General features: G+C 47.8%; 1 protein-coding gene across 1 annotated transcript; it reads left to right on the plus strand.

Annotated features, from left to right (window-relative positions):
• Positions 1-702: 702 nt before the first annotated feature.
• LOC147978908 (putative E3 ubiquitin-protein ligase SINA-like 6) lies at positions 703-1474 on the plus strand. The gene is made up of 2 exons (XM_087514940.1): positions 703-786; positions 869-1474. Exons 1-2 carry the CDS (start codon positions 703-705, stop codon positions 1472-1474), a joined length of 690 nt encoding a protein of 229 aa, XP_087371066.1.
• Positions 1475-14659: the final 13185 nt, after the last annotated feature.

The following is a 14659-nucleotide window of genomic DNA, read 5'->3' on the forward strand; positions in this document are numbered from 1 at the left end:
ATGCGGGAGGGAGAGTGTGTAGCGAAAGCTTCTCCTAGTCTTGCTAGCCACCACGCTCATGGGCGAGGGAGGGATGCTCCTGCATTTGCGTGTATGACAAGTGGTCCCGACAGGTGTGTGGCAAACCTATCATATAGCCAAAGGCAGGTGCAGTTAAGTCCACAAGGGAGAGGATAATCAAACTTCTCATTGATGTACGAGTTGACGCGACACATCAAAGCACTGCACTCGATATATTTCAATAATTTGCGTTTACGGATGCATTAATTACAACGCATGCATGCATGCCGTGACTCGCCTTTTGATACTCCCTCCGGTCCTTTTTACTCTGCATATTAGGTTTGTCTGAAGTCAATCTCATCCAACTTTGACCAAATTTATACAAAAAATTATTAACATTCACATAACAACATATTTATTATTATATCCATCTTGAAATATATTTTCATATTATATTTATTAGATGTTATAGATGTTAATATTTTTTAATATAAATTTGGTCAAACTTAGCAAACTTTAATTTCAGACAAAGCTAATGTGCGGAGTAAAAAGGACCGGAGGGAGTACTTGCATGTGTTGATTTAACGCACCTTGAAGTAGTATAAAATATGTGACGGTAAAGCATTGTAATACCCCGGCCCAAGTCGAGAGATTGTTGTGCACGAGGAGGGCGAGAACATGCAGACCGAACGGGACCCGACGATGGAGCTCTCTAAGGTCTCGATGGACCTCACCGTGCTCCACTGCCCCTTGTGCCTCTGCCCCTTGACGCCTCCAGTGTATGAGGTTCGAATACACCTCGTCCGTTCGGCTAATTGAGCAAGGTGCAGGTTTCTTGATTGATGTGTTGTTCGATTGATTTCTGTAGTGCAAGGGAGGGCACCTGGCCTACGCGGACTGCCGCGTCGAGCGCCCCGGGAACCAGCAGCAGTGCCAGAAGTGCGAGCGCGGTGCTGGCTTCAACGTGCGGAACACGGCGGTGCACTCCGTCCTTTCGTCGGTGAGGGTGGAGTGCCCGCACGAAGGCTGTGGGCTCTACGTCACTTACCACAAGCTCGCCGATCACCAGAGCGTGTGTCCGCTCACGCCCTGCAAATGCCCCGTGCCCGTCTACGGCTACGAAGGCCCGCCGCCGGCGCTCTACCACCACATTAGCACCGCGCATCCCATGCCCGTGCACAAGATCCAGTACGGCAAGGTGCTCCAGCTGCAAGTGCCACTGTTGGACCCACGGCTCTTGCTGTTCGCGGAGGAGGACCGGCACGTGTTTTTCTTGGTCGGCGGCATGCTCGACATCGGCGCACCTATTGCCGTGTCGGTTGTCTGCATCAGAGAAGGGGCGTCCCCACTACCGCACTATGTGGCCAAGCTGTGGGAGAACGGCCCGCCGGGGGAGCCCAAAGGCACGACCGACACCGTCAAGGTGGAAATGGAAGTGAAAAGCAGCAAGGATCCCGGCGATGTCGACGTGTAGGAGCTGACCTTCTTGACAGTTCTGCCCAAGCTGCTGGCCGGGGCTAAGCTTGTGTCCCTCCACATTCAGATTGACAAGCTCACGTCCTAAATGTTTCTACAGTGTCTTTTGTTTATCTTAGTAATAAGCTAATATAGGGATTACCTTGGTCTACTTTAGCTTAAGAAATGGTGGGTTTTGGTGGCGATGCAGCAATTACTTCGACATCAGATCAGTAATTTCCAATAGTCGAACGGATATTTTGGGGCTGTTTGGTTTTAGGACTAGCATTGCCATACTTTGCCACACATTTTTTCCAAACTTGACTAAGGTTAGTTCATCAAAATAAGAGCCACAAGTTGCACTACAAAAAAAAGACACATCCATGACATTTTGGGCCGAACAAAAAAAATTGTCATACGTATGACACTTCTATGACGATAATTGTGACAAAACCCGGTATCATCATAGATGTGGTGGGCTCCTACTTCTATGACAAAAAATCATGATAGAAAATGGGCTTTTCGTCCTGGGCGGGCCGGAGACGCAGCTGCATGACATTCTTTGGGCCGTCCATGACGGAAAAAACCATGGTAGAATCGAGGGGGAGGAAAATTTCTGGGAGTTCCCAATTACGGTGGGAGGTCGGGCCCGGGCGATGCGCGTTTCTCTCGTACACGTACACGCGTGTGTGCGAGGCGTTGGCTCTAACTGAACCCAAGCGAGGCGTTGGGCTCTAACTGAACCCGAGCGATTGCACTGCAGGCTACGCGTTACTGAACCCGAGCGATCGTTCGATGGCTGTTAACTGAACCCGATCGAGCGAGTCCTTCGCTACTGCTGCTAACTGAAGCCGATCGATGGGATGAACAGTGAGCTTTGCGGGGGGGGGGGGGTTGGATGAACAGTGAGCGGTGGCGTTGCCTCTGGATGAACAGGACCCCGTGGTGTGGTGGAGGGCTGGATGAACAGTAGACGATGGAGGGGTGCTCGTGGAGGGGTGGATGAACAAGACCCCGTGGTGTGGAGGGCTGGATGAACAGTAGAGAGTGGAGGGGTGGTTGAACAGGACCCCGTGGTGTGGAGGGCTGGATGAACAGTAGATGGTGGAGGGGTGGTTGAACAGGACCCCAAGGTGTGGAGGGCTGGATGAACAGTAGATGGTGGAGGGGTGGTTGAACAGTAGCCGGTGGAGTAGCGCGCGGTGGAGGCTGGGTGAATAGGAGCCCGTGGAGGCTGGATGAACAGGAGCCCGTGGAGGCTGGAGGAGGCCGACAGTGGAGATGAACAGTATCCCGTGGAGTCCCGTTTTGCGGTACGCCACAACCCTCCCGATGAACAGGACCCCTGTTTCGACCGTAGCGCTCCAACATAAGTCCGTTTCCTCCGTTTTGCGGTATGCCACACCCCTCCCGATCAACATGACCCCCGTTTCGACTGTAGGAGGTCCGTTTCCTCCGTTTTGCGGTACGCCACACCCCTCCCGATGAACAGGATCGCGTTTCAAACGTGGCCGGTCGAACATAAGGCCGTTTCCTCCATTCTGCGGTACGCCAGGCCTCGTTTCCATCGCTTGTTTCGTCCAAGCCCTCCTGATGAACACGACGCATTCCGTTGCCTCCCCATGAACACGACGCATTTCGTTGCCTCCCCATGAACACGACGATGACGCTGTTTCTCCGTTCCGACCGAGCCATGTACACGAGCCCTCGCCGTACGTATGCGCGAGTAGGCGTTCGAGACCCCGCCCGTATGTACATATACGTGGCCGTATTTTTTTTCTTGCACCCTGACCGTTGTACGTACGTGTACATGCTACATGCGCGCCTCTACTACGACACGTGCGCGCCTCTACATCGACAAGTATATATGTACGTACACGTTCGCGACCAGAATGACAACGCTACGTACGCTTCGACCAGGTGGGTCCCGACTGTCAGGCACTTCCTTGCGTGCGAAGATGTAGCTGGTGGGTCCCAGCAGTCAGGGGAATCGTTTTTTTTTTGCCTGGGCGCACTTCCTTGCGTGCAAAGGTGTAGCTGGTGGGTCCCAGCAGTCAGGGGGGAAACGTTTTTTCACGAAATACGGTGGCCCGTCCAGTGGGTCCCCGCTGTCAGGTGGAGGAATAATTATTTTGCACGTAATAAGGAGGCACTTCCTTGCTGCGGCTGTGGACCCAGCTGTCAGCCTCTCCACGTACAGTCCACGTCCAATGGAAGTCGTTCCTTGACCATGTTGACCACACCATGCCGAGAGCACCTGGGCGGTGGACGACGGCGAGGCCTTGGAAGGGGACGACGGGGAGCCAGGGAAGACGCGGCAGTGGAAGCCCGCGTGGAGAGGAGTACGAGGGTTCACTAGTTCGGCTGCGTGTGAGGCTGCCGTCGCCACAGGGCCTGGCCAGCAGTGGGAATAGTAGGGGGGCGGTGAGGCCTCCGCGGCAGCATAGCCGGCCACGGGAGGCAGGAGCATGCGGCACGACTGGCGCTGCTTTGGGCGGCTGGAGCAAGAAGACCAGAGGTTGAAGAAGCACTACAGCCGTTGGATGGACATCGTACGGTCACTGGAGCTAGAATCGTTCATATTGACTAAAGTTGACAAAGGCCCCCGTCCTAGTCAACTTAGTAGGCCCACAAGTCAGCCTCCCACCATGGTGTGTCCCAGCTAGAAGGGGAGTATTCATTTTTTTTGTGCGTAATAAGGAGGCACTTCCGGTGGGTCCGAGCTGACAGCGGGGGGAACGTTTTTTTTGCGAAATACGCTGGCCTGTCCGGTGGGTCTGAGCAGTCAGGGGGGAAACATTTTTTCGCAAAATAAGGTGGCCCGTCCGGTGGGTCCCTGCTGTAAGGTGGAGGAATAATTATTTTGCGCGTAATAAGTAGGCACTTCCTTGCAGCCGCCTGGACCCAGCTGTCAGCCTCTCCACGTACAGTACTCTTCCGATGGAAGTCGGTCGTTGACCACGTTGACCACGCTGCGCCGAGAGCACCAGGGCGGTGGTCTGGATGACGGCGAGGCCTACGAAGGGGACGACGCGGAGCCGGGGAAGACGCAGCAGTGGAAGCCCGCGCGGAGAGGAGTACAAGGGTTCACTGGTTCGGCTGCGGTGTGAGGCTGCCGTTGCTGCAGAATAACAGGGGTGTGAGTGAGTGGAGGGATGGCGTGGCCTGCGGTGGGATTAGTATGGGGGCGGTGAGGCCTCCGCGGCAGCACAGCCGGCCATGGGAGGCAGGAGCAGGCGGCACGACCGGCGCTGCTTTGGGCGGCTGGACCAAGAAGACCAGAGGTTGAAGAAGCACTACGGCCGTTGGATGGACATCGTACGGTCACTGAAGCTAGAAACGTTTATTATTTACTAAGTTGACAAAGCCCTTGGTACGCTCCAACTTAGTAGGCCCACAGGTTAGCCGCCGAAACGGTGTGCCCCAGATGTCAGGGGGAGGAATCATTTTTTGGGCGGCCGAAGCTAGGAATATCCGAGATTGAAGAAGAAGCACGACATCCGTTGGATAGACATCCAACGGCCACTACTGCTAGAACCGTGTGTTGACTATAATAAGTTGGCAAAGCCTTGCATACGCGTCAACTTATTTTTTTAGGGGACGCGTCACTTAGTAGGCACACAAGTGTGTGGCAGAGAACTTATAGCCCATATGCATTTTGTAAGAATGTACAGCCCATTTTGGAATTCTAATGGAATTTACAACAGCCCATTTACAGTTTGTTAAAAGTACAACCCATTTTCTAGCTAGGACAATGATTAATAATTTCAACCAACCGTTGAAGACAGAATTCAATAAAATTTCCCTCATTTTGATGGGCTCCGAAATATTTTTATCCCGAAATTTCTAGTCAGATTAAATATAAATCCAACGAAACATTGCGCGTGCAACAATGAAAATTTAAGATTTTCAAAATCCATAAATAATATTTTATAAACTAATTTTGTGTTTGGTGCATTTTTTTATAGTTACTGCCCAGTTTTTATAATTATATCCCATTTATTATTTTTAAAGCCCATTTTCCTGTTAGACCTAATGCATCCCTCCTAGGAAAGATTTGCAGCCCAGCGGGGCGGAGAATAACAAGTTGACCTTGCCTGGGTATTCATCAGAAACACGTATAGCTGGGCTAGCCATTTTCATCTTGAAAAAAATTAGTATCTGGGCTAGATATCTAGCCTGGGCTAGACGGGCCACAACCTGCCCAGTTAATACCCTGCTCTCCTCTGAACAACAACGAAATCATAGCCAAGAAAAACTCTGCAGTGCTCACGCCTCAAAAACACAAATACTGCTCGAGCTGCTTGGTCCCAGCTGTCGGCCGCACCTTGTGCAATTCTCTCGTTTATATTGACTACATAGGTTAACAATGGTGTGGGACCGTGATGCCAGGAAACCAGGAGAAAGCAAAAAAAATATAGTTGTACATAATAAGGAGGCACTTGCGTACATACGGATATGGCCCTAGTGGGTCCCTAGTGTCATCCAGTCAAAATAAAGTCATCTCCTGAATCCTCATGTTCGTTGACGATGTTAACAATGCTTGGCGCCACGGTGAGCGCAACAACTCGAAGGACAACGGAGAGGGCCTCGCGGGCCCTACGGATGGTCTGATACAGCGCCTGCTACTCATTCAGGAAGCCAGGATCATCGGACACCTATGAGCACCTTCGAGAAACTGAGACGACATGAAATGGTAAGGCCGCGCTTGGGAGCTCTGGTTTATTTCAAACCTGTATTAACATACAAGTGTAATTTACTCATCATCGAAAACAACGCGTAAAATACAGGCATAATGAAACCAAGGGCCCGAGGTCTGTAAGTAAAACCGGCGGGTTATGCGTGTAATTTGAGAGACCAGTGTATATTTTACAAGCACTGCTATATGGACGACATTACCAGACGATACATGCACGACGTGCGTATCATGCCATCCATGGGCAAGGCTGAAACAGCAGCTAACGACTAGATTAGCAATCGTCCGAGTGTCGTTCAGCGTTTTTATCGTGTGTCAAGTACTTCCGATATTTTACTAGTCAAAATCGACCAACCAAGCGCCTTCGCCGAGACCATCTGCTTTAATTTACATGTGTCGGTTTTACAAGCGGTTTTGGTTGGAAAACGACGATCCAATCACGGCCTAATATCATGAGTTGGTCGGAAGATCATATGGTTTCACGTCTAACCTACCCGACTTGTCGGATAGGCTATGAATGAAACATCAGACGATGAACTTCTTAAGCACGGAAACAACAAAAGAGGATGATCTTCTTAACAAGCAAATCACTAGCATTAGATCGACATGCAAAACAATACGAAGCATTATTCTCAAGAGGCACGGTGAACAGCTCGTGATGCCGCATGCCACAACATTCCAAGCTCAACTTTGCAATCGAACACAAGGCCTGGCATTACATAGACAATATTCAGAACAAACTCTTAACACAGGAATATCTCAGCAGAGTAACTATTTACTTCTAAACTGAACACAGGAATAGGAAAAAACACTCGACGCTGCTCACAGCAAGGGCGTCCCACTCAAAAATATCAAATGCATGTCTTCTAGCTAACATCAATGAGCAAATTTTGATAAGGTTTTCCAATTCCAATATGTTAAACTAATGTCTTCTTGCTAACATCAATAATTAAACTTTGACAAACTTTTCCCATTCAAAATATGTAATGCCTATGATCGTGGAGTCCTGTCGTAGCTTTTGTACTTGTTTGGGCACTTTTTGCCCAGGGCACTCCACGTGTTGTTAAATTGCCAATGGTCTCTGCAGACTAGTCATGTCACCGGTGTCTAATAATACTCTATAAAGCTTCTCGGTCATTCCTTCTATAATGTAGCGCAAACAGTGACTGCTTCTTTCTGCAAAGTGGAACGACCAACTAGACCCAGTAATGCAGCAGTTTGCCTTACACATTGGCTCCTTTTGTGCAGTTCAACTAAAATCAAAGTCGGAATAAAACCGAGCTTTAACTTTGATATCCTTGTAAGCAACAATAGGTATAAGGGAAACAATTACTAAGAAATAATGGTTGATGACTTGTACTCCCAGAAGAAAAGCATCTACTGATCTACTTTATCTTAATGGGAAACAAAGCAGGAGAGTAGCAATTCTCCATCAGTGTGATTCATTCATATTAACTAAGACATTATCTTAACAATGCCTTGTTTCAACATGTATAAAGAACGACAAAGCTTATAAAGGGGGTGATGCTGAATTTGTTGTAACAAAGAAACAAGCATCATGTCTGGGTTGGTCCCATTTTTGTTCACTACTTAATGGGAAAAGACAGCAATACAATAGCTTCAATTCATCATTTATTTAAAACAGTACCAATACAAGTAGCACAGCATCTCAAAACACACTGCACGATCATGTGGATGAAGGCAAGTACCAACCTGTCATGACGCACACAAGATCACGTACGAATCTGCCAACACGAATAGGAAATCCAATCTCGTTTTGTGCAGTTGCACTGAAATCAAGCAAAGTGTTTCGCGTAGCGATGCAAAAATGTCATAATAGCAACAAGTTGAATAGATATCCCTGTATAAACAGAGGCAAAAAATGAATCAATTAGTGGCTAATAAATGAGGATGAAACATGCGGCCACAAAAATGGTAATCCCGCCAATCCCTAACAAGTGTTGCAGTTTTGAAATAAGATTCAGTAGTTAATTCTGAGAGTGGCATCAATTACTGGCTTATAAAGGGGGTGATGCTGAATTTGTTGTAACAAAGCAACAAGCATCATGTCTGGGTTGGTCCCATTTTTGTTCACTACTTAATGGGAAAAGACAACAATACAATAGCTTCAATTCATCATTTATTTAAAACAGTACCAATACAAGTAGCACAACATCTCAAAGCACACTGCACAATCATGTGGATGAAGGCCTGTACTAACCTTTCATGAGACGACCAACATAAAATACGAATCTACCAACACGAATAGGAAATCCAATCAAGTTTTGTGCATTTGCACTGAAATCAAGCAAAGTTGCCGGTGTGACATTTAAGTTTTCTATAGCAACAAGTTGAATAGATATCCCTGTTTTAAGAGGCAAAAAAGAAAACAATTACTGGCCAATAAAGGAGGATGAAACATGCGGCCACAAAAAGAAGCATCTACCTTATCTTGATGGAAAACAAAGTATAAGATAGTAGCATTTCGAAAACGGATGTATTGATTCATATTAACAGAGAAATTCTTTTAAACAGATCAGTAGTTAATTCTGAGATTAACAACAGCAAAATAGCTGCATGGGACATGCCAGCACCATGTGCGTCCACACATATAAATGGGTGATGCAGAGTATGTAGCCAAGCAGCATATATGCGCTGGTCCCATATTTGTTCTCTTTGAACCTTCTTCCTATGTGAGGGCAGCAAATCTAGTCGTGCACAAACTACCCGACCCCTAGTTTCTTTCCCTTTTCAACAAAGAGACCGGTTCCTTACAGATGTGTGTACTGGGTTACCCCCTTTTTCCCTTTTCGACCTACAAAGCGGCTGGATAGCCAGTCTATACTACTTTCCGCCCCTCCGTTCCTCATTGAACCACGTCCTAGATTCTTGCTCTAGCCCACCGCACCCTTCTTTCCTCTTTGAACCAAGACCTAGATTCGACTACATATCGAAAAAGATCCACATGCAGCTAGAGCAACGACGGTTTCAAAGAAACTTATACCTTAGGGTCGTCGGGATGTGGCAAGGCGTGCGGCGGGAGGCCGGATCTGCCCACACTACGTATGGCAGCGAGGAAGAAGGGGTCGGTGGCCCTCCCGCACAGGCGCTGGGTGAAAGAGAACAGCGCAGCCAGCAGTGGATTGCCTCCCTCGTCAAACGTGATAGAGTGAATGCTGCACCTCCTCCCCTTCCCGGTGCGACAGGATACGGACGCCTCCTTCACCAGCTGTGGGGGGGAAGAGAGACAAGAGGCCAATGCAGCCTTGTTTAGATCTGGTGAAGAGAGGGTGAGAGACTGTGAATATAGCAAACCCTAGCAAATGAACACTGAGCCTCCAGCGTGTAACATATATGTAGTGCGGCGAGCGTGTGGAGAGTGCAAACCCTAGCGAAGAAGCGCTGAGGCTCCCGCTTATATATATACTACTGTAGTACGAGCTGAGCTCCGGTGCCTTCACTGCACCTGCTTTTGGCTGTATGATAGGTGAGCCAGCCACATTTTGGGCCCACCTATCGTAAAACCCTAGCGAAAATTGCACCAACGTGAAAGACGACTGCATCTCCAACGCAACCAAGGTGAACTGACGAAGGATATCATCTTTGTGCGTAACAAGCAAAGAGGACTGATTGAAGACAGCTTGTTTTTCATCGAAAATCGATCAGCTTCACCAGCCGACGCAACCATGAGGCGCAACCATGAGCATCGCTAGGTCATCGTGGTGATGCATCATCCATTTGGCATCAAGTTTGGGTGAGGCACCTAAGAAGTTCGACAAATCCTCACTGTGGTCTGTTTCTTCTCAGTATTCAAGCTTGAGGAAGGAAGAACCACGTGGCAGAGGACAGTGAGGCGGAACAACAATGGCCATCCAATTTTGTGCAGTTCCACTAAAATTGAGGAAGACATGACCGGGTATGGAGATACGCATCGCTGTTTCCAAAAATATAAACAAGGGTTAGCAACGACATCTCAATTGTCAATAAGAATTAATGAAAAGTACACCAACAAACAGAAGCATCATAATTATCTTGATGGGAACTAAACAAGGATACCCAAGAAATAAAGCATTTCTTCATTTAACCAGTGATAGTACTACCACCATATGGACAATGACCGCACAACCACCATGTACTTTTTTGTCGAAACAAAATGTATACCTCCACCGAGGCATAAATCAGGACAACTTTTTGAGTGGCATTTCCTCTATAATAGTACTAGTAGGTGATGTTGGACAAGCCGACGAACCCTAGCTACTATGCATTGGGATCTGGGGAGTAGTCGCATAGAAGAAAACCCGCGCACAGCGACCTAGGGAGCTGGACCAGTACAAGAAGTTATACCTCAGGTGGGCGAGATGTCGTTTAGGCAGGCGGGCGGGATCTGCCCACACGACGACAGCGAACAAGGGCGCGGAGGATCTTCGTCCGCGCCAGCGCTGGCTCCAAGAGGACGGTGCGCATCGGCTTCCTCCGTCGCCGACGGCGACAATGTCAACACTTCACATCCTCACCTCCCGCAGCGGACGGGATTCGGCCGGATCTGTGACCACCGGTGAGGAGAGAGATAGAGTGGACCTTGTCATCTTGTTTTGATATGGAGAGGGTGAGAGAGCGAGACGCGAGACACTCTATCAAACAAGAGGCTATAATGGAGTAAAAAAATCTCTCCGTAGAAGTGGTTTTAAATAGAATACGCGCGTTCCCGGAAAAAAGAAACGAAAACTGGCGGACAATTTTTTAAGGATCTGTCTAGGACACATCTAGATGTGACATAGTTATGTCACATATAAGTTGATGTCCACTCTGTTTGTGGTCTTTTCCTAGTTTTTTTGTTTCTTGTTGCTACATTATATACTTGTGGGAGCTTAGATGTGATATCCTTAAATAACATCTAGATGTGAATTAGACAAACTGATTTTCTAACTTACCAAGAAAGAAAACTCGATCAAAAACACGCCCCCGCTTCCAGGTCGCGAGAGTCGTCGCGCACACACACATAGACATAGACATGCATATTCGTGTTTACGTAAAATTCCATTTCCATCTCCATATCCTATTATATTTGTCCAACTGGCACATTATTTACGTTGTTAATTATATACGCAGCAATATTAACGTACATCATCTCAAGTTTGCACACATCCGGACCGCTGCCACGGCCGGTCCTGACCAACCCGAACCCTCTTCATCACCCGCGCGTGCTTCCCGCCCAAAACGGTCGGTGCCGCATTCATGCCCAGCCAGAGCGGACGCGACCTCTCACTGGCGCCGGCATTGATTGCAGCGCGCCGGCCGAGAGAGCGTCGCCCGCGCCGCTTCTGAGTGCACACGGCTGCTCCGCGTTCAAAGGTCGCAATAGCCGGCTACAACATGCGTGATCTCTTCCAGTAGTAAGTTCTTGGGAGTCTGTGCTACAACTAGCTGTCCTCCCCCAACTCGTCAATCTCTTCCAGTAGTGCTAGTACTCCATGGTGCAATCCATCGACAAGTAGGCGGGAAAGTTATGATATACTAGTCGGTTTGCAGTGAGTGGCATGCCGAGCGACCGTGTGGGGTCGAGCAGTGGAGGAGGGTGAGACACGAACACGACATACGTGATTTAAACGTTGGTTTTGCTCGATGGCGCGATCCAACAAAACAACACGTTGGTTTCTGTCTGTTTCCATTTTTTCTCCGGAAAAATAGAAACTTCTCCACTCCATTTTCATTCCTATTCCAGGGTTGCCCCGTTACTAGATTCCATCAAATACAAAGGAAAGTTAACACGCATGCTGATGCATCTCAATGATTCACAGATCATAGCCAATATTTACTTCACAACTAAAGAAAAAAGTTGTGAGAGTGTGTACGATAGAAAAACTACTAATAGGGTCACTACGACTTAAACCCTAAACCCTAAACATGATTTAATTTCCTGGCCAGGTAGAACCTGTCGAAGGAATGTGCTAGAGGGAGATTCTTTAGTGAGAATGTCAGCAACAATAGAAGCATCACTCTTTGGTTCTCCACCTTCTGGTACCTCTTGTTCCATAGCACTTTCCATCTCGGGAAGGAAAGACGGCTGGCACCCTCAGATCATATGATGCTTTTGTGCAGTTCCACTAAAATTGATCTGAGCATCCCTGATGGCAAAGATATTGAAGAAGTGTGATTAGCATAATAGTACTGGCACTAGTTTATGAGACATAAACTCATCACAAATAGAAGCCGGTACAAGTAGAGAAAGATCGACATGTAGATGGAGCTACGGCAGTGGAGCAAGCCGGCTCCAAAAGGAAGATGGACTACCTGGGACATCGGGCTGTAGCTAGAAGGGCGGTTAGGACGCGACATCGGCCCATACCGCGGTGACTGATTGGGACGCACCGACTGTGGGTTTTCTCCCTCGCCGATGTCGACCGCGTCTTCGCAGAACATTGTTCCCTTCCCCAGCTGCGGGATCAGGCCCGTCGTTCTATGCTTGTGAAGAGAGCAACCTAAGCAAGCAGGCTTGTAGCTTAGGCTCCTGCTAGTGTATATATAGTGGTTTTCTTTTTCTCTCCATATCAACCATTTTATATTGCGTACGTGTCATTCAAGAGTGAAATGATGGTTGCTTCTTCCGACTAACTTACTGTGTGATTTGACTGCTCCTTAGTGGCCCCTACACGTACTCCCCCTATGTGTATGCAATAGTCACGCATACACATGGACGCAAAAACGCGCGTGACGCCCTAATGCATGCATGTCCGAGCACACGATGGAACACACACGGTGACGCTCAAGTGCTCAACCTACACGTGCATGCACACACATACTCAGTCAGGGTGAGCTAGTGACCATATAAACACCGGAAAATATATATATTGAGCGCAATGAGCGTATTACGAAGTCCACTGACCGTATTTTTACAAATATACAGTGACAGACAGTGTATTTATCTCGTTTGAAATTAAGCCATATTAACCAAAGAGGAGGCAACATGGACTAGCATTACTTTGTTGTGTCCCGTCAACTTGCCGAACGAGGAGAAGGTTGCAGGACGGGAGAAGCTTGTGCGTGGTGGCTTGCAGGACAAGGAGAAACTTTTGACTAATGCAAGCTCTCCCTCACTCAGGCGGTGGACGTGCAACAGTTAATTCGGTGTCAGATTGCCAGAAGCATACACTATACTACTAGTGCTATTATTGTTCGACTTCCTGAACAGCCAAGCGCAAAGTTTACTAGTACTACTACTATAGTCCATAAAGGTACGTACTATACTAGTACTAGGAACTGGATGGAGGAGCGTCTGCACTCTTATTATAATTTGAAAATGTGATAAAGCAATCTTCAACACATTTGGTTCTCTTTGAGGGTTCTCGCATGTGATAATGGAAGTTGATTGCATGGAACACTCGCCACAATTCTCTCTTAATTCAGGCTCATATCCTGTTAAAAATAGTAGCGCTCAGTAATATTTCCTTATTTTTGTTATTCAGCATGTAAACAGGTCAGCAAACCTTGCGACGCATCTTGGTGCGAACCGTGCTTGCTGCACTTTGAATGTGGCCGAGAGATGGCTTGATGAAACACCTCGCTTCCTACTTCTTTATATGCGGGGTACCTCGCTTCCTAGTGACCAGTGTCTTGGCTGATCGTCCTAAGAATGCTTATATATGAATAAAGCTCTCTCATTTACCCGCAAAAAAGATTAAGCCATATTAACCGGAAAGGAGGGAGTATGGACTAGCACTACTGTTTGGTGTGTCCCGTCAACTCGCAGAACGAGGAGAAGCTTGCAGGACAAGGTGAAGCTCGCTTACGCCTTTTGACTAATGCAACCTACCCTCGGTGGACATGCATCAGTCCATTCTGTGTCAGATTGTCAGAGGCATACACTGTAGTACCCAACATGCGGAGTACCATCATTGTTCGACTTCACGAAGGGGCGAAGAGCCAAGCGCAGTAGTACGCATACTTGGTTTTGCACCTTCATACTACTCCACCCTCTGTCACAATTTACAGGGCGCGCTTCATTATGATGCATTTCTCTGAATGCATTTCCACCACCAGAGAGACTTTAGACGCGTTTGGTTTAATGCTCAATTAATTAGGGCATGATAACCGCAATCAAGTCCACAATTTTCTCTCCATGTACTGTACTACTACGGAGTGCATGCATGTGTGTACCTGGGGTGGAAGCACTGCATGCATGTGTGTACGCATTATTCCCTCTAGTAATAGACGTCGTGCTATAACTACCAATGCTATTTTTCAGGATGATCGCTAGTCGCCTTGGTCCCATAGATTTTTTTTCTTTTTTCTGAAGCGCGCTGTATAAACAGTGACGGATGGTGCAGTATGAGCGGATTCAAAGAAGAGCGTATTGATGGTTGCTTCTTCAGAGCAACTTACAGTGGGAAAGGTGGGGCTTATGATTTGACTGCTCATTACTCACTATTAATGCGGCGCAATGACCGGGCTGAGTCTCCCATGCGGTTGTGCACTACCCCCCGGTTCTTAAATATACTTTGGAGTATTTGT

Source organism: Triticum urartu, chromosome 3A (assembly GCF_056163025.1).
Source record: "Triticum urartu cultivar PI428250 chromosome 3A, HENAU_Tu73, whole genome shotgun sequence".
Classification (NCBI taxonomy): Eukaryota; Viridiplantae; Streptophyta; class Magnoliopsida; order Poales; family Poaceae; genus Triticum; species Triticum urartu.

Bases quoted from the DNA above. Each gene is read 5' to 3' on its own strand.
- LOC147978908 (XM_087514940.1), top strand. From the start codon at position 703: ATGGAGCTCTCTAAGGTCTCGATGGACCTCACCGTGCTCCACTGCCCC. The intron at 787-868 runs GTTCGAATACAC...TGATTTCTGTAG, and splicing joins TGACGCCTCCAGTGTATGAG to TGCAAGGGAGGGCACCTGGC.